Genomic DNA, 18,604 nt, shown 5'->3' with positions numbered 1-18,604 from the left:
TCGGCGAGCTCGGCTAACTTTCAAGTTTCTAAGTTTTATCACGATTATTCGACCTGCGGTCGTTAAACTAAACCACTTTCAAAACGTACGTCGTGCTTTAGTACCACAACGAAGAATATACTAAGAGATGTATGTATCGATTGACTGATTAATTTTCTACCTCAGCATACCACAAACATATAAGTTCTGTCTTAAAAGTACTGTATGCGCACTGCATTCTGACGGCAGCTTTTGCAGTTTTCTGACACATTAGACCGTCCTGACACATTACCTCGATAATTACGTTAATGTACGCTGCCTGTCCAAGAAGGGACATCGTAGCCGTTCCACAAGCTGCAGGTCATCGCTCCTGGGCTGCAGCGCTTCGGTCTACGCCTCAAGTCCTTGGGCCATTGCTCTGCTACCAGCACATGTAGCTGCCCGGATCACTGATCTCGAATGACAGAACACTTAATGCATCCATTCCTGATCTCGGTCAATCATGGCCCTGTGTCTAATCCAGATATTATTCTAGCACAGATGCGCTGTTATTCCATCCTTTGCAACAAGATGGACGGCACGATCCTGCCGTAGTGGGCTTGGCAGCTTCGCTTCATGCACGACAGCGCTGGACTCTTTCAACTGTGCAGGAAACCCCATGAGACACCCACGAATTGTCAGTTGATAGAGAAGACTCGTTCGGTGTAGGTGAAGCGTTGGCAGTTGCAAGGCCGTTGATGAGGGTCAACAGCCGGTAGTGGAAGGCTATCTTGTTCTATGCTCAGATCTTCATTATCGCTGTCGTGCTATTGAGCTATACCAAGCTCTGCTTGGCTACCTCTAGCCGCATGTTTCCGGAGGCCATGTAGCTACAGATGCCTGAAACCTACGCGGTTCTGTGCTAACCTTGCATGATGGGAGCACCTGTCGTTCAACCTTACGCGTCCTTTTGCTTGGCAACAAGGCATTCAGCTGTGCATGGGTTGACTACCCCTCCTGCTACACGGACAACTCATAGGTTCAATGATACGACATGGGGATGGTGAATGACGTGCCCCTCCAAATACACGACACAAACGACACAGCCTTGCTTGCCGTGAAGATATCGCTTGCCGCCTGTCACTACTAACTCTCTATTACGAGCATCTGCTCCTCTGCCTCTAACCGCTTTCTTTCTATACTGGCCGAGAGTGATCTGATCATATCTGCCACAATGTCGTTCATGAAAAGCCTGAAGGGGCTAGCTGATGATTTCAAGGATCTGATGGGAGATAAGGACAAAGACAAGGCGAAGGAAGAGCACAAGCACGACTCGTCCCGTATGTTGTATACCATACTACACTCAGAGGGTATCGCTGACTCCCAAAGACGGCGAGACGAATCGAGGCGCCAGTGATTCTTACTACCAGCAGCAGTCTCACCAACCCCAACAACAGCATTACGATCAGCACCAACAGCAGTACGGCCAGCAACCACCGTACCAGCAACAACATCAATATGGTGGCGGCCCGCCCCAACAAAGTTACGGAGCTTCGCCAGCTTCTGGCCACAATCTTCCACCAGGCTGGCTACAGCAATGGGACCAGAACAGCCAGAGATACTACTACCTGAACCAAGCCACTGGCCAAACCCAATGGGACCATCCTGCCACAGACCAGCATCGAGACTTTGGCGCACCCCCTCCTGGCCAACATGGGTACCCACCACAAGGTCAGTATGGTGGCTATCCTCAACAGCACGGTTACCCGGGTCAGCACGGCTATCCACCTCCAGTAGGTGTCGGCCACCCAGGCGGCGAAAATTATCCGACCGAAGCAATCAGAAGCGGCGAGAAGAAGAAGGACAGCAACAAGAACGCTATGCTGGCTGCTGGAGCTGGAGGTCTTCTCGTTGGTGGATTGGCAGGTGCTGCACTTGCACATGATTCTGACTCCGATGATGGTATGATACCTATTCTTACTCTTGGGTACGATGACTAACTACGATCTCAGGCCACGCTGCACATGCTGGGTCAGGAGGATACGGAGCTCCACCGGCCGGATATGATGCACCCCCAGCCGGTTACGGTGCGGATCCTGGCTACGGTGCTCCTCCGCCAGGCGACCCACAAGCACTCGAGCATAACTCGGATGTCTCGAGCTCGCAGAGAGAGTCTCTGGAAGAGGCAAGAGAAGACTACGAGGAAGCACAGAAAGAAGCTGCCGATTCAGATGCGTCGAGTAGCGATCGAGAGGAAGCGGAAGAGGCTAGGGAAGAATACGAAGAGGAAATCGAGGAGGCTGAAGAGGAAGCTGAGGACTGATGTGTCGAGCTACTCAATGCACAGGCCCTACCTGACACACTAACGCGCGGTGGAATGTCTGGGACGCCAGCACATCCGACTGCAACCAACAACACGAAACCGGGCAATATTGCTTGAGATGTGGTATGAATTTTCTTTTCAATGGCACAAAAGTGGCCAAATTCTATATGTCGTTGCTCATTTCTTCATAAACAACGCATTCAATTATAGAAGAAGCGTCCTTCACAGGTCTGACCCATCACTAGGTTACCTGTTCTTGACTTGTTGTGCGCATCTATGGCTTCTCGTAGATCCAGTCAAACTGAGCCTGCTTGTACTTCTGAACCTCTTCAGGCTTGAACCACAGAGCAATCTCCTTCTTTGCGCTGTCGACACCGTCAGAGCCGTGGCAGACGTTCCTGCCGACATCGATGGCGTAGTCACCTCGGATGGTACCTGGGGCAGATGCGAGAGGGTTGGTGGCACCAAGGATGGCTCGGCCGGTCTTGCAGGCGTCTCGGCCTTCCCAGACCATGGCGAAGATTGGGCCGGAAAGCATGTCTGCGGGCAGAATTAGTATGTGGGCTTTGAAGCGATTTAGAAAGTGCGTTGTGCCGACTTACATGAGACGAGACCAGTGAAGAATGGCTTTTCCTTCAAGTCCTCGTAATGGGTCTCGAGGTGCTCCTTGCTGGGGCTTACGAGCTTGCAGGCGACCAACTTGTAACCTCGCTTCTCGAATCGAGACATTATGTCGCCGATGAGGCCTCGCTGGACGCCATCTGGCTTGACTGCGATGAAACTGGAGTAGGTGTTAGCACAAGTGCGATAACCCTAAGAGTGCCTGAAGACTCACGTTTGCTCGGTAGACATCTTGACGAGTTGTATTCCCAAGTATAGAATTCTGCGATGGTATTATGTGTCTTAAAGAAGAATCTCAACGTGGTGCTTTCGACCTTCAAAACTTTTTGTCGAAACTGGCGGTATGCAGTGGGGAAATGTTTTTGGAGGGGCTCCCGATACACAAAAATGCCACCAACAAAAGCAGGGCCAATTAGGCTTCTTCGGTCCCTGCAGATCATCCGGCTTAGGGCTCCCTTCCCGATACGGAAAGCATGCGGTCAGAGGACAAATTGTGTACAACTTTCGTGTTTCTCGAGTGCTCAGGTTGCGTGCGTGTACAGGTAGGAGTATCCTGCCTGCTGAACAGTTGCACGTCTATACACGATGGCTCGAAGCTCTAGACGGCAGCCATCATGGCTGGCACTGTGCTTGAATATACTGCTTATCGCAGTATTTGCGCCAGCAGGTGAGCTTGATAGTAATGAGGAGGTAGAGCAGAGCTAACAGCGGCAGTAATGGGTGTGAAAAAGCATGACTTCAAGACGTGCGAGCAGTCCGGGTTCTGCAAGAGGAATCATGCGTTGGCGGACGATATCGCATCTCATGGCAGGGCGGCCTCCCCGTACAGACTCGACCCGAATACGATACGCATGAAAAATGGCCAAGTTGAAGGGACGATCCTGAAGACCACCTCAGACTCCGGGAAGATCAAGCTTCCCATGACCGTCACCTTCCTTGACTTCGGCAGTGCCAGACTACAGGTCGACGAGGAGAGGAGGCAGAAACGTGACATCGAGCTCCGACATGACAGCAAAGCGCGGAAGGAGAGGTACAATGAAGCGGGGAGTTGGGCGTTGACAGGAGCGGGTCTCCAGCCTCAGAAGCTCGGCAAGTTCGACAAAGGAGACAAGTCTACCACTGTGACATGGGGTCCTTCGAATCAATTCTCCGCAACCATTACTTATGCCCCATTTGGCGTCGAGTTCTCGGCCAATGATACTAAACAAGTTGTGTTGAACGAGAGGGGTTTCCTGAACTTCGAGCACTGGCGGCCGAAGACTGAGAAGCCTGTGAGAGAGGAGGGTAAAGAGGAGGACAAGAAAGATGAGCCAATCCCAGCAGGAGAGGACGAGAGCACTTGGTGGGAAGAGACGTTCGGAGGTAACACAGACTCCAAGCCAAAAGGCCCTGAAAGTATCGGTATGGACATCACTTTTCCTGGTTTCTCGCATGTGTTTGGCCTTGCGGAGCATGCCAGTCCTTTGTCCTTGAAAGAGACTCGTGGTGGTGAGGGTAACTTCGACCAGCCGTATCGTTTTTACAATGCCGACGTTTTCGAGTATGAGCTCGACAGTCCGATGACCTTATACGGCTCGATACCCTTCATGCAGGCCCACAACAAGGATTCCACTGTTGGTGTCTTCTGGCTCAATGGTGCTGAAACCTGGGTTGACGTGATCAAGACCAAGCAAGACTCGACACTGGGACTGGGTGGGCACATGGATACCCAGACACACTGGTTCTCCGAATCTGGAGTCATGGACATCTTCATCATGCTTGGACCCACTCCCAAAGCCCTTTCGAAGAAATATGGTGAGCTTACAGGATATACCGCTATGCCCCAAATGTTCGGCATCGCATACCATCAGTGTCGATGGAACTATGTCAGTGATGAAGATGTCAAGGATGTTGATCGCAAATTTGACAAGCACAACATTCCATACGATGTCATCTGGCTTGACCTTGAATACACGGATGACAAGCAGTATTTTACCTGGGATCAAGATACTTTCCCAGACCCTATTGGTATGGAAAAGCAGCTTGACGAGCACGGAAGAAAGCTTGTGATTATCATCGACCCTCATATAAAGAACAAGGCAGGATACCCGATTGTAGAAGAGCTCAAGTCCAAGGATTTAGCTGTCAAGAACAAGGATGTCAATATTTACGAGGGTTGGTGCTGGCCTGGCTCGTCGCATTGGATTGATTGCTTCAACCCAGCTGCCCGAAGTTGGTGGAAGAGTCTATTTCCATACAACAAGATGAAGGGCGTACAGTCGAATGTCTGGATCTGGAACGACATGAACGAACCGTCGGTCTTCAATGGACCTGAGGTGTCCATGCCACGCGACAACATCCACCACGGCAATTGGGAACATCGGGACGTGCACAACATCAATGGCATGACCTTCCACAACGCTACCTTCGACGCTCTCGTCTCACGAGCTAAGGGAGAGAACGTGCGACCTTTCGTGCTGACTCGAGCGTTCTTCGCTGGATCACAGAGGTTAGGTGCTATGTGGACAGGTGACAATCAAGCCAGCTGGGGTCATCTCGCTGCTAGCATACCCATGATTCTGAACCAAGGTGTTTCAGGATTCCCATTCGCTGGTGCAGATGTTGGTGGCTTCTTCGGCAACCCATCGAAAGAGCTCCAGACTAGGTGGTACCAAGCAGGAGCATTCTACCCTTTCTTCCGTGCTCATGCCCATATCGACACCCGGCGTCGAGAGCCATATCTTCTCGGAGCGCCATACACCGAGATCATGGCACAGGCGTTGAGGTTGAGGTATTCTCTGTTACCTTCATGGTACACGGCTTTCTGGGAAGCTGCTACAGAAGGCTTTCCCATCGTTCGAGCGCAGTACTATGTGCATCCTCATGATGAATATGGCTTTGCTATCGACGATCAGTTCTACCTTGGCTCAACTGGTCTTCTTGTGAAGCCTGTGACAACAGAAGGCGATGAGTCCATAAACATCTACCTAGCAGATGACGAGACATATTACGACTACAATACATACAAGACATACCGTGGTGCCGGAAAGCATGTCAATGTTGCAGCACCACTTGAGAAGATTCCACTGCTGATGCAAGGTGGGCATGTGTTTGCTCGCAAGGATAGGCCAAGGCGGTCCAGTGGTCTTATGAAGTGGGACCCCTACACGCTTGTCGTTGTTCTTGATAGAAGTGGTAAGGCTGAAGGTGAGCTGTATGTCGATGATGGCGAGACGTACGAGTTTGAGCATGGAGCATATATACACAGGAAGTTCAAGTTCGAGGATGGTGGCCTTGTGTCTCAGGACATATCGTCGAGCTGGACGCCAAAGGATAGCAAGAAAAAGGCTGCGTACCTGAAGACTATGGAGAACGTTATCGTTGAGAAGATCGTCATCGTCAACGCACCGAATAGTCTTGAGGGCAAGACAGCAGTGGAGGTCAAGGGTGACGGCGTCAAGTCTGGTACGACTGCCGGCCTGACATATCATGCTGCTCAGGACGGCAACGCTGCTTGGGCCGTGGTCAGAAACCCAGCTGTGAAAATTGGCGCTGATTGGGGCATCGACTTCCAAGCTGGCGGCGACGTCAAGAGCGAGCTATAGATTATGACTAAATGATACTGCAACTGTCCCTTATCGCAGAAGTCCTAAAGCTCGAATGTCCTGTCGACTTGAGCACTTCCCGCCACATCATTCCCTGCCGAACCTGGGTTGCACCTCTCAGCAGCTGCATGACCGCCTTTATCATAGCCCTGCTGTTGCCAGTGTGCACAGCACGTTTCTTCTCGCTACTGCGATAACTTTGCACGTGTGGCGTTGAAGCAGATCGGATTGGCTTGATCATCAAAGCTTGTGCTGCAGGAACGGAAGTTCATGGTGGAGCATCCCGGGATTTCTACTCCACATCGCCATTGTTTTGGGACTGAGTCGCGGTACAGTCGGCTAGAATGCAGAGTTGACTTCTTACTCGAAGCTAGAATGATACATAATCTGACAAAGTCAGTCGCGACCATGCCTTCTCTTTCTGCTGTTGCGTCTAGGTGCTTGCCGAGGTCCTTGAAGAGGAAAGTCATCAACAATCGCCCGCCATGAGGACGACGTTCGTTGCAGCTGCTCTAGCTGCATGCGTAGCCACAACGTCTGCTAACCCAGCTCCTCGAGCACAGAAACGACAGTCGCAGCAAGATCCCAATCTCGATATCTCGAGTAACTTGCAGAACATCCTTGCCAATACACACGGCAGCGACCTGTATACGTACCCGACAGATCTCACCCGAGGCATCATTCCTGTGAGATGACCATGTCTCTTGCCGATACGTAGCTAACGAAGTCTACAGAAACCCATCCATTCCCACAACGACTACTGGCGCGATGTTCCCTTCTACTCCGCGCTCTCAGTCGGATGTGTCTCCGTCGAAGCCGATGTCTGGCTCTACAACGAGACCCTGCACGTCGGCCACGAACAGGCAGCCCTAACCCAATCCCGCACCTTCGACAGCCTCTACATCCAGCCCATCCTCTCCGTGCTTCAGCGCGAGAACCCAACGTCTTTGTTCGCCGACGAAAAGACCCACAATGGCGTCTTCGACGCCTCCGCCGGCCAGACCCTCTACCTCTTCGTAGATCTCAAGACAGACGGCGCAGAAACATTTCCCTACGTCATCCGAGCCCTCGAGCCACTCAGATCCGCAGGCTACCTAACATCCTACAACGGCACACACATCACAGAAGGCGCCGTAACAGTTATCGGAACAGGGAACACCCCGCTGGACCAGGTCGCACCGGTCGCAAACAGGGATTACTTCTACGACGCGAACCTCGCGCTCCTGAGCACAACACAGCAGAACATCACGAGCGATATCAGTCCCATCGCATCTACACAGTTCAGCCGGTATATCGGCGAGATCAATGGGACAGAGTTCAATAGCACGCAGTTGGCGACGTTGCAGGATCAGCTTGCGGTTGCGAAGGAAAGAGGGATTGGTGGGCGGTATTGGGATACGCCGGCTTGGCCGGTAAGTAAACGGAATGCAGTTTGGTCGGAGCTTACGAGGGCGGGCGTTGCGTTGTTGAATGCGGATGATTTGCCGGCTGCTGCTGGGTTTACGGGTGAGTGGTAGAAAGGCGCTTGCCGTAAACGCCGAGCCGACGGCTCCATCGGTGACAGGTGTAGAGCAAGAGCATCAAGAACAATTTAGGGTCGACGGAACTTGGCAGGTCTCTGTGGCTCGTTGCGATACAATGACTGAGCTAGAAACCAGATCCCCCTATGACTTAGACATTTTCGCACGATTCATGCGGTGTTCACCATTGTGCAGTCTTGTTCCTAAATAGTGCGTTCGTCATACACCACTCCGATTCCTACGCTATCCACAGCTGCACCCGACAGAGGCAGGCACGGAACGTCTTTTGCAAAGTGGGTGGTATACATTATGTTCTACATTCGCTCGAACGCAAGACCAAGAGACTAGACACCCGTGACTTGCGCCATAAATCCGGTCATCAGAAAATCAGACATATCAGCTCACCCTAGCCCACCCTAGCTCACCACGATAGTCCACAACAAGCCGCCCATAAACAGCCACGCCCAGCCCTGAATTCCCAGACCAGCCTGCAACCGAACAGACCCGGACTGCTGCTCAGCTGTCGGAACCTTCCGCAAGCAGCTGAGGTGCACCTCCGGCTCCTCCAGGAAGGATACCGGTCCGGTACTGGCATTGTTCCACGGCTCGTTGTAGAACAGGGTCAGGAGCGGAGTGGTCCCATTCTTGAACATCTCCACTTCCTCGCTGTCTGGTTCGCCAGGGACGCTGTTCATCATTGCTACAACCATGTTGTAGTCTGGGCCGCCCGTTGTGACACTGCAGTCGTCTTGAGTCTGGTACATGGACGCATCGTTCTTGGGGTCACTGCTCAAGGTTTTCGCATTTCCGTAATAGAACAGATCCGACCTGAGCGGTTGGACGCAGCTATCGGGCAAAGGCGTGTTTTGGAGTCTCTGCCCTATTTCCAGACATACCCCCTCGCCACTGAAAGAATCATCGTTCAGGAGTAGCATGAGCTCGCTGCGGACTTGGGCTACCAGATCCTGAGGGCAGCTTTCTCCCATCACAGTGCTGCACCCAAAGTTGCTGAAATCGTTGAACCCGGAAGGGAGCTGAAGAGCGCTTGAAAGGTTGGACGCCAATGACAGACCGCACGCTCCGAAGTCGGTGATGTTCTCGAAGCTTAGAGAAGGTGGGCTTCCGAGATAGAAACTCCTTTGGGAGTACGGGACGGTTGGCGAGGCCTCATCCCATTCGAACATCGTCCATGTCAAGGGTCCATCTGAAGTTATATTGCTTTCGAAGGAGACGATGCCAATGCCGTCCTGCGTGCCCTTGTACGCGCAAGCACCAGTTTCTACCTTGCTGTTGCTGGCGGGACATTCCACTTCGTTGCCGTCGCACCCGACAATTTGTGATGAGGAATGACGTATCAAACATAACAAGAAGAACGAGGTAGTAGTGAATGTGAAGCAGAATGAAGATGGTCTCATAGTGTAAGCCTTGGTAAAGGACGAGCTTGAGAGCTGTGTTGCTGTACTTTGGGAGCAACAGCATCAGTATTGCATGGAAGAAACAGGGTAGATAAAGCTCAAAAGTACACAAACGTCTTACGCGCCCGCGCGCACACCGATACGACTAGCCGTCTACAATCTGCAACCATATCTGGCGCCTGAAGATGTTCGTCTCAGGAGACGCCGGGAAAGCTAAATGGAATGCATCAAGGTTGTCCTCCAGCCAATGATTGGAAGATCTGAAACAAGACCTTGGCGCGCCAATGGCGGTTCCGAGGATTGCCAAGAGTCTGCGGCTTCGACCTGAAGGAAACCTTCCGCGCGAAATGTACCACGCAGTAAGCAAGCAGTTCACAGAGGCCGAAATTCCAGCTCAATACCAGCCTCGACGGCATCGTATAGGGACTCTGTGCTATGGCGAAACTGACCGATCTGCTTAGCCGCGGTATGGCTTTCAGATGCGCCACTTTCCTTCAAAAGTACCAGCTTTTCAATTGATTCTATACATCAAATGAGCCAGAACGACTGCTGTCATTCGACTTCTATAGCGTGCGACTATGGCAGACCCGAGTAAGCCCTTCATTACTCTATACTGTTCATATGGTCGGAGCTAGAGCATCGCACAGATGTCATGATGGTTGTCCGAGCTGCAAGATCTAGCTTCACCGTAAGGCTAAGCCAAGAACATTGATGAGTCGTGGCGAATGTATGTCTCAACGCCGCACTTACTGCACACAGGTCTACGAAAGGTCGGCGCCTCGCCTTTCCTCAGGTGCAGTATTCCAGCCTCCTAAGTGCGTCTCGGGCAGCATTGAACAGCACTATCAACATCTCTGCAACATGTAGAGGCTAAATAAGTGTCTCCCTCCAATTTGAGTGCGGCGGCACGGTAGCTGGGTCAGAAGGGTACAGCGGCACATCAACGGGTACATAGATTGGCAGTCTCACTGCTTTTCCCAGTCTGCCCTCAAATCCAGCTCATTTATCCTCTTGCCATTACATCGTCCTCGCGGCTCTCTACTTATCGAAGGCCTCACACAACAACTAGAATTCCATATCTTGGCTTGCGAGCTTTCAGATGGCTTCAGACCCAGTGGAGAGTATCGGCAGTGCCATTGGTGTGATCGGAGATGTTGTCGGCCTCATAAGCAGCATTGTGAACACTCTCTTTCCACCAGCACCACCTGAGTCACTGAATAATTTCCGTGTCCATGTCGGTTCAGTCAACAGAGACAACCAAGACGAGAATGGCAACAAAATCATAGATACCGAAGAGGAAAAGAGCCTTTCGGGCAACGCGCCTGCTCTCGCAGCATGGGGTCCAGGTGGCACCTTCTTAGGCCAAGTCACACCGGACGGAGTCACTACACAGAAGATAAATGCGCCTGGGTTTCGTGACTACTCTATCGAGGGCCGCTCAGGCGCCGAATATCTGTCGGTAGTGCAGACCGGTAACGATGGAGTTTGCATCCACCTCATAACAGCTCAATCAGCCAACGTTAATCTCAAATATGCCTGGACCGGTGACATTGGGAAGGCTTGCGGTGCTCCCTGGTACCCATCTGCTCAGCGTATCACAAATGTTCTGGAGGAAACGCCCCCAGTCTGCGTCTGGATCGACGGCAACGGAGATAGCGGCCACATCTGGAAAGGCTTCAATTTCCATTTGCCCAGCTTCCCAGTGACCGAAGGGGCCGACGACAAAGTTCAAGAAAGCACTCAAAGGGTTGTAGATGCATGGAAGGCAAACAGGGATTTGCTCTGCAAGAGTGAGCCAAGATTCAGTATGTACGAAGATATCAAGATTGGCAACCAAATCAGGACGTACCTTGGCGATCCAACTTTCGAGGATGCGAGCTCGCAAGAGTATGCAGACAAGGTTCTCAATGCGGACAATTGGGATTGGGGCGAGAAGCCACCTGCCGGGAAACTGCCGCTTAGTGCGAACGGCAAGACTGCGCAGATTGCTTGCCTCGATGAAGAGTGCCCACCGAAGGGACCATCGTTCGACAAGAACCTAGCAATCCAAAAGCAGACGCGTCGAAGGTTACAACGCCGAGACAAGAGGCGCCAGAAGGTCGACAACAAGCAAGATTTCGTGGCAGCGCTCAAAAAGCGACAGGAAGTTCATGCTGATCGCCTCGTCGTGTCGAAGATCAAACAACACAGCGCAATCGAAGTCTGCAACAGTCAGTCCTCCCTAGGACCCGATTTCCTATCGATGAGCGAGATGATGTTCTGCGACATGTCCGAAAAGACTCTATGGCCTGTCTGCGTCGACGAGACTGCTTCATACTGCTTCAATATGGATACCCAGACTGTGAAGGGCTCAATCAGCAGTCTGCCCACGACCAGCCAGCCTCTGTTCACCAATGTGACAGATTTCAACACGCATCTGGCTATTCCTAACAAGTTCTACACGTCGGTCAACACATGGGACGCACTATTTTGAGATATTCGTGCCGGCAGCGAGCTGATTATGGAATTGCCAAAGCTGCCCACCTCATACGGTGGGTATAAGAGGCGTTGCGTAGACATTCAGGGTGTAATTGTTGTACTATCAGAAGGGCGCAGAGCGATGGCGTAAAGATGATGTTCTCCCTGAGGCCTCATGTATAGGTGATACTCCCACCTGATTGTGGTGCGGTTTGAAGCAGTTAGGTATTGCGCTACTTGTATATATATTTGTCCTAATATTACAGTTCTATCCTTCTGATTTTTAAAGATCACCTGAGATACCGAGATGAAGTAGTTCGCCTGTAGTTCGCCTGTCTTCGCCTTGAAACACATAGCGCCTACGATCACACTGTTACGAACATCCAAATCAGAGCAGAACGGCGAGGAGGGCGTACACTTCGCGTATAGCAGTCCGGTGCTTGCACGGCGTGTCATTCGTGGCTACAGTCTGTTGGGATGAGTGAGCAGTACTTGGACATAAGTGACCTATTGCGACTAAAGCTCAGCCAGATGTGTCCCAAGTCTTCCCGAGCCAAGCATTACCATTGGCAGGACCTACTTTGGAGGTCAATGGCTTACATCTCCCGTTAACATTTCACGTGATAGTCCTGCTCGCCCGATCCCTGCGAACTAAGTGGAACATCCTTGAAACGTGCAGAGAACACCATGAGAACAGATATTGCAGCATGCAAATTGGAGACATCATAATTTACTCTTTTCTCTCTGCTCAGCAGCACCCTTCGCACCAATATCCCATTGCTGCCCCTTTGTCCAATCCAGCCACTCTTTAAGCGTCTTCTCGCTACCCTCTCCGGTCTTCAACAACTTCCCATTATAAGTCAATTCCACCTTCCGTCCAGGGCTCTCCGTCAAGCCCACGATGGGCCTAAAGTCATAATCCCGCTCCTCCAAGTCCTGATACGTCAAAACAGGAACACAACACGCATCCGTCCCATCAAAGATCTTCTCCCACTCCGCCCTCGTCTTCGTCTTAAACCTCGCTGTAAAGATCAACCTCATATGATCCCACGCCCGTTTATCATCCCGACTCATCCCCTTCTCAGGCACAATATCACTTTCCGTCAACCCCATGCCCTTCAAAAACTCCGCAAAGAACTGCGGCTCCAACGCACCAACAGACATATACCTCCCCACATCCTTCGTCTCATAACACCCGTAATACGGGGCTCCGCCATCAAGTGTATTTGTCCCTCTGGGCCCACTCCACATCGCAGCCCTCGTAAGCAACCGTGGAAATGTACCAAGATAATTCACACCATCCGCCATATTCGCCTCCACGACCTGTCCTTTCCCACTCACACCACGATGGATCAAAGCAAGCAACACACCCGTAAACGCGACGTGTCCGCCGCCCGCGAAATCAGCAAGGACATTCCCCGGTGGGAGGGGCGGTGTATCCTTCGCCCCGAGCATACTCAACACACCACTAACAGCGAGGTAATTGATATCATGGCCCGCCATATCCTTGTATTTCCCATCGCGCCGGAAGCCCGTCAGACGGACTGTGATCAGCCTCGGGTTGATTTTCTGCAGGACATTCACCGGGTCGAGGTTTAGCTTCTCGAGGACACCGGGGCGGTACGGGTCGATTAGGATGTCGGCTTTGCTGACTAGGGTGAGGAAGAGGGCGCGTGAGGCGTTGGATTTCAGGTCGAGTGGGATTGAGGATTTGTAGGATGTTAGGAGGTCTGAGGAAGGTGGACCGGGTCGGTCTATGCGGAGGACGGAGGCGCCGTAGGAGGAGAGGAGGAAGCCGCAGAAGGGGCCGGGTGCTAGGCCGGAGAGCTCTAGGACTTTGAGGCCGGTGAGGGGTGGCTGGGACATGGTGATGGTGGTGAGGGCGGGATTGATTGCTTTGGAGAGAAGTCGAGCACACAAGGTGCTACGGCGTGAGTGTGTTACATAGTGCTCGTGTTGATAGAGGTCTAGGGGGAGAACAGCCGGACGTGCAGAGGAACCGAACGTGCCGAGGTCTTTGCGGGTGGGAGGTCCCGAAAGCTGGGGGGCGCTAAATTGAGATGCTCCACTATCGTGCGTCTGTCTTGACCTCAATTCTGCTGCAGAGCTCCCGATCTTCCAATTGAGCCATTAGAGTACACAACTTCCCGTGTCTTGCGATCCGGAGATATCAAGGAAATACCGACAATGTGAAGCACTGCAATATAACCATGGCGTCCCTCCGGCGACGAGAAGGTCGCTCGAGCCCCTGAGCTACGTCATGGCTCTCTGTTCCTTGAATCTGTGCTCGCTTCCATCTTCGTCTCGTGCTGATCATGACTGAGCCCTTCATGAAAAGAGGCATAAGTATACATGTAATTGAGTTGTATAGATACCACCGGCTCTGCAACCTACAAAATCGCCATTGTCCAAGGGCTCAGTTCTTCAGCACATATAGAAACAATCAAGTCCCAAGCCATACATCCGCCACCATGCCTCGCGTAACCCGCTCCTCAGCCAAACCAGCCACAGAAGCAGCAAAGCCATACACCAAACCCAAGAACACAAACAGGGAACCAAAGCCAGAGATACCCCGAAGCCCAAAGCCGACAGCAAGCCAAAACCCGCCCCAACCCCCAAAACAGACAGCAAACCCCCCCAAACCCACCCGCAAAACCAAAGACGGCAAAGACTCCCACCTCTACACAGACGACAACCCCACCACAACCCTCCACGGCACAGGCTTCAAAGACGCCGCAACAGCCCGCCACACCCTGCAACTAATCTCCAAGCGCTCCCTCCACTACCAATTCCAAACCATAAACACCATGTTCTATCGCGCAAAGCACCACCCCCACAGCGAGGGGAACACAGACATGCAAGCTGCAATGGCAATCTTCCGCACGTGGCTGGACGAGACGTATCCTGCGTTGCGGGCTGCACAGAGGGATTTCCCGCTGCTGAAGAGGGGGGTGGTGGAGTTGTATCTGCCGAGGATTCGTGAGCTGGCGGACTCTGGGAATGGGAAGCTAGATGTCGATCCGAGGTGGGCGGAGATGTATATCGCGCTGCCGAAGGGGAAGAGACTGGCGAATGTGCTGATGGATGAGGAGAGACCCGGTGAGGCGGATCTGGCGAGGGTGAGGCAGGATGTGCTTGAGGAGGTTATTGAAGGGGTGGGTGGAGAGGTGCCTGGGAAGGATGATCCGGTGTTGTGGGGTGATGGGGGTGAGGGATTGAGTGCGATGCATTTGAAGTGTATTGCTTATGGGTTTAGTCCGTGTAAGTCTGAGGTGTTAGTGAAGAAGTTTGCGGGTAGTGAGAAGGTGAGGATGAAGGTTGGGTGAGGTCCTTCGTTGCTTCATGGTCTCCGCCTGGAACTTCAATGTGGCCGGGTGTACGCACGAGTAACGAGGACTGGCGTGCTCCCGAAAACAAGAATAAAGTTTTGTAGATGCCTCGCAGAATCGTGAATCGACCGAGCCTGACCTTGTAATCTAGATCAGTACTTTTCTGGTAGTTACTCTTTACAGGATACTGGCGTGCCCCTCAGTAGTTGGGACGGAAGTGAGCAACCAGCTCGATGTTCCGCGTAGAGCATGGTGTGATCCATCTGTCTGCTCACTAGGTCTTGGATTTAGCTGTCCCGCCCCTCGTACTTTGCGAGCCCACGGACGAAATTGTGACATTCTAGCAAACCGACAAATAGGAGCATATGGTCTGTATATGTAACTAGATTCGTCGTCCGTCTGTGTCTGGCATCCGGATACCACGAGTACGCCAGTTCGCGATCATAGCCGATCTGTCCTAGCAACGCCGAGTCCGGAGTGTAACAAAGCATCATCTATACTTCTGCAATGCTACTTGTGCATTCAAGCTCGGATTGTACCAAAAGCGAAAGACAACGACACCTTACACGACCGGCATTTCGCGCAAGAGTTACATGGGTAGGCTGAAGAGGAAACGTGAGATAAAGTGGATGAAACGTTACTGTAAGAACGCTTGTTTTAATGATTGCACCGCTACCAAGACGTTCGTGACCATTTATTGCCTAACACCATTTGTGTCCCCAACGACCGGCGGGTTTTCCTTGAATTGGACCAGACCAATCTAGTCCTCTGTGACGCTGGCAAACTTCTCGCTCATGCGTTGTAGGAGGTCATCGTACTTCTTTGTCACCTCTTCCTCGTGGTCTGGTAGTTCAAACTTCATGCTTCGAAGACCATGCTGAATATCTGCGGTGTTTTCTCTGATTTTAGCCCAGCTCAATCCACTCTGGACAGCCTTCTGTGCCTCATCGTGATATCCCATGAACGCCTTCATCATGTACTCTGTCTTCCACAGCGGGCAGAATTGGTCGTAGTCACTGTACCCGTTCTGCTGCAAGAAATCGTCCTTTAGCATAGCGGCAATATCGAGGACAATCTTGTCCGAGTCACCCAAAGCAGACTTGCCGACCAACTGCACGACTTGGTCGAGATCCTCCGAGTTCGAGAGCAATGCTCTGATCTGGTCTCGCAATCTTGGGAAGTCAGGGTGATCTTTCTGGTAGAATTTGTCGAGCACAGGGGTGTATTTGCTGTAGGAAGCTGACGTGTTGATGGACGGGAAGTGCTTTCGTTGGGCAAGCTTCTTGTCTAGACCCCAGAAGACCTGCACGATACCGAGAGTCGAGGAGGTAACGGGATCGGAGAAATCACCTCCAGGTGGCGATACAGCACCCACAATGGAAATGCTTCCTGCTCGTTCAGGGGAGCCCAGACTTGTCGAGTAGCCGGCCCTTTCGTAGAAAGACGCTAGTTTTGCGCCCAGGTAGGCAGGGAAACCCTGATCAGCGGGCATTTCTCCGAGACGACCAGAAATCTCTCTCAAGGCCTCAGCCCATCTCGAGGACGAGTCAGCCATCATAGCGACGGCCTTGCCTTGATCTCTGAAATATTCGGCGACTGTAATACCTGTGTAGATGGAGGCCTCTCGAGCAGCGACAGGCATATTGGATGTGTTGGCAATCAGACATGTTCGCTTCATGATGGGTTCTTTTCGACCATCAATAGTGATCGATAGCTCCGGGAAGTCCATTAAGACCTCTGCCATCTCATTGCCTCTTTCTCCACAGCCCACATAGACGATAATGTCGCTGTTGGAGAACTTGGACACTGACTGGGAAATGACAGTCTTGCCACAGCCGAAGGCTCCTGGAATGCACACAGTGCCTCCCTGAACCGCTGGGAATAGTGCGTCTAGCACACGCTGTCCAACGATGAAGGGTGACTCTGCTGGAAGACGCTCGCCGACTGGTCGAGGTACACGAACCGGCCAAGTCTGCATCATAGGGTACTCCTTCTCTTCACCATTGAACTCGACAGTTAGCAACGGCTCGGCGACAGTGTATTCTCCCTTCTGAGCGATCTTCTTAATTGTACCTCGTGCTCTTGGTGGCATCAAGATTCTGTGTTCGTTCAACAAAGAGTTTTCTTCGACCTTGCCCCAGACGTCACCACCAGCAATGTGATCTCCCTCTTTCATGGTAGGGACGAACTTCCATTTCCTCTCGCGGTCCAGAGCCGGTACAGCGATACCTCTTGGAATATAGATGCTGTTTGTCTCTCCAGCAATGCGGGCTAGTGGACGTTGAATACCATCGTAGATTGTCTCCATCAAACCAGGACCGAGCTCGACCGACAAGGGCTTGCCTGTTCTTTGGACTGGATCGCCAACTGTGACACCAGCTAGAGAGTAATTGTTAGCTTGGGCATAGCTGGATGCAAATGGTAGTACATGCCTGTTTCCTCATAGACCTGAATGGTTGCCTTGTCTGCTTCTATCCGAATGACCTCACCAACGAGTTCATCACGACCGACTTTGCAGAGCTCGTACATGGCAACACCGATCATGTTCTCAGCAACAATGACGGGACCAGAGACAGAGAAGACCTTGCCATGTTGCTGCTTCTGGTCAGTGCATGATCGGTTTCTTGTGAGGAAGCCTACTCACCTCGTCTTTGCCGAGACCACTCTCCTTTGCGGAAGGCATGTTGGGTGTAATGGTACGTGTTCGTGAGTGTATTGCGTTGAGAGGTTGCGGAAAGGCAAAGAATGATCGTTCTGGGTAGCGGAAGTCGTCAACGCCTTCGTCAAAGACAGCCTGGTGGACCGCAACGAAATCTAGGTCGGAGATCTGGTCGATAGTCTTCTTAGTTATGATCTCAAGGAGGCTAGAGCTTGCTCGAGGGATGCGTGGACGACTGGGAGCAGTATTAAGACCAATGCGGCTCATTCAGGTACAAAATAACATTATGATGGCATGAGCTATGCTGCTGCATCTCGCACGGCAGGTGCACCCACGACATGGAAAGCTCTCCAAGCTCGACCAATGATCGTGCAATAATCTTGACCACCACCATGCATCTTGACACGTGCTGCCTGTACCATTTATTATGGTCCGTGAAACCTTGAACTATGAGTACGTTGGCTGGATGACCAATACATGTCCTGTGCAACATCTCTTCAGGCTGGAGGTGCCATAAGTATCAACGAGGTCCTTGTCCACGATTTCTACTAAAGGGTATGCACTGCCGTCGTCAACGTTGCGGGGACAGGGCTTATGTTAAGAGACAGACAGCACTATGCAGTTCATGCTCAATGAATAGTCTATGAAATAGTTCTTTAGGGCTGTCGAGCTCTGACCCGATATCAATACCACTGAGCATGTTCGCAACTTCTCTTCGACCTGTCCTAGATAGCGACT

General features: G+C 51.9%; 9 protein-coding genes across 9 annotated transcripts; 5 read left to right on the top strand and 4 right to left on the bottom strand.

The window, feature by feature from the left end:
- Window positions 1-1,192: 1,192 nt before the first annotated feature.
- Window positions 1,193-2,281, top strand: PMZ80_006374 (uncharacterized protein; the record flags this gene model as incomplete). The annotated part of the gene is made up of 3 exons (XM_064874787.1): window positions 1,193-1,298; window positions 1,348-1,920; window positions 1,971-2,281. 3 exons carry the CDS (start codon window positions 1,193-1,195, stop codon window positions 2,279-2,281), a joined length of 990 nt encoding a protein of 329 aa, XP_064729187.1.
- Window positions 2,282-2,555: 274 nt separating this feature from the next.
- Window positions 2,556-3,133, bottom strand: ndk1 (nucleoside diphosphate kinase Ndk1; the record flags this gene model as incomplete). Its single annotated transcript, XM_064874786.1, has 3 exons — window positions 2,556-2,821; window positions 2,884-3,062; window positions 3,117-3,133. The coding sequence occupies 3 exons, from the start codon at window positions 3,131-3,133 to the stop codon at window positions 2,556-2,558; spliced, it is 462 nt and encodes a 153-aa protein (XP_064729186.1).
- A 485-nt stretch (window positions 3,134-3,618) lies between these two features.
- On the top strand, window positions 3,619-6,486 carry ROT2 (glucosidase II; the record flags this gene model as incomplete). Its single annotated transcript, XM_064874785.1, has 1 exon — window positions 3,619-6,486. One exon carries the CDS (start codon window positions 3,619-3,621, stop codon window positions 6,484-6,486), a length of 2,868 nt encoding a protein of 955 aa, XP_064729185.1.
- A 485-nt stretch (window positions 6,487-6,971) lies between these two features.
- PMZ80_006371 (uncharacterized protein) lies at window positions 6,972-8,003 on the top strand (the record flags this gene model as incomplete). The annotated part of the gene is made up of 2 exons (XM_064874784.1): window positions 6,972-7,172; window positions 7,221-8,003. The coding sequence occupies 2 exons, from the start codon at window positions 6,972-6,974 to the stop codon at window positions 8,001-8,003; spliced, it is 984 nt and encodes a 327-aa protein (XP_064729184.1).
- Window positions 8,004-8,422: 419 nt separating this feature from the next.
- PMZ80_006370 (uncharacterized protein) lies at window positions 8,423-9,421 on the bottom strand (the record flags this gene model as incomplete). Its single annotated transcript, XM_064874783.1, has 1 exon — window positions 8,423-9,421. The coding sequence occupies one exon, from the start codon at window positions 9,419-9,421 to the stop codon at window positions 8,423-8,425; it is 999 nt and encodes a 332-aa protein (XP_064729183.1).
- A 1,099-nt stretch (window positions 9,422-10,520) lies between these two features.
- PMZ80_006369 (uncharacterized protein) lies at window positions 10,521-11,894 on the top strand (the record flags this gene model as incomplete). The annotated part of the gene is made up of 1 exon (XM_064874782.1): window positions 10,521-11,894. One exon carries the CDS (start codon window positions 10,521-10,523, stop codon window positions 11,892-11,894), a length of 1,374 nt encoding a protein of 457 aa, XP_064729182.1.
- Window positions 11,895-12,601: 707 nt separating this feature from the next.
- PMZ80_006368 (uncharacterized protein) lies at window positions 12,602-13,744 on the bottom strand (the record flags this gene model as incomplete). The annotated part of the gene is made up of 1 exon (XM_064874781.1): window positions 12,602-13,744. The coding sequence occupies one exon, from the start codon at window positions 13,742-13,744 to the stop codon at window positions 12,602-12,604; it is 1,143 nt and encodes a 380-aa protein (XP_064729181.1).
- A 605-nt stretch (window positions 13,745-14,349) lies between these two features.
- On the top strand, window positions 14,350-15,204 carry PMZ80_006367 (uncharacterized protein; the record flags this gene model as incomplete). The annotated part of the gene is made up of 1 exon (XM_064874780.1): window positions 14,350-15,204. The coding sequence occupies one exon, from the start codon at window positions 14,350-14,352 to the stop codon at window positions 15,202-15,204; it is 855 nt and encodes a 284-aa protein (XP_064729180.1).
- A 763-nt stretch (window positions 15,205-15,967) lies between these two features.
- Window positions 15,968-17,890, bottom strand: VMA1 (H(+)-transporting V1 sector ATPase subunit A; the record flags this gene model as incomplete). Its single annotated transcript, XM_064874779.1, has 3 exons — window positions 15,968-17,615; window positions 17,636-17,802; window positions 17,852-17,890. 3 exons carry the CDS (start codon window positions 17,888-17,890, stop codon window positions 15,968-15,970), a joined length of 1,854 nt encoding a protein of 617 aa, XP_064729179.1.
- Between the last annotated feature and the right edge of the window lie 714 nt (window positions 17,891-18,604).

Source organism: Knufia obscura, assembly GCF_036327395.1.
Source record: "Knufia obscura strain CCFEE 5817 isolate CBS 148926 chromosome Unknown scaffold_7, whole genome shotgun sequence".
Classification (NCBI taxonomy): domain Eukaryota; kingdom Fungi; phylum Ascomycota; class Eurotiomycetes; order Chaetothyriales; family Trichomeriaceae; genus Knufia; species Knufia obscura.
The sequence above is the reverse complement of the archived record's forward strand: the minus strand, read 5'-3'. Positions and strand labels throughout refer to the sequence as shown.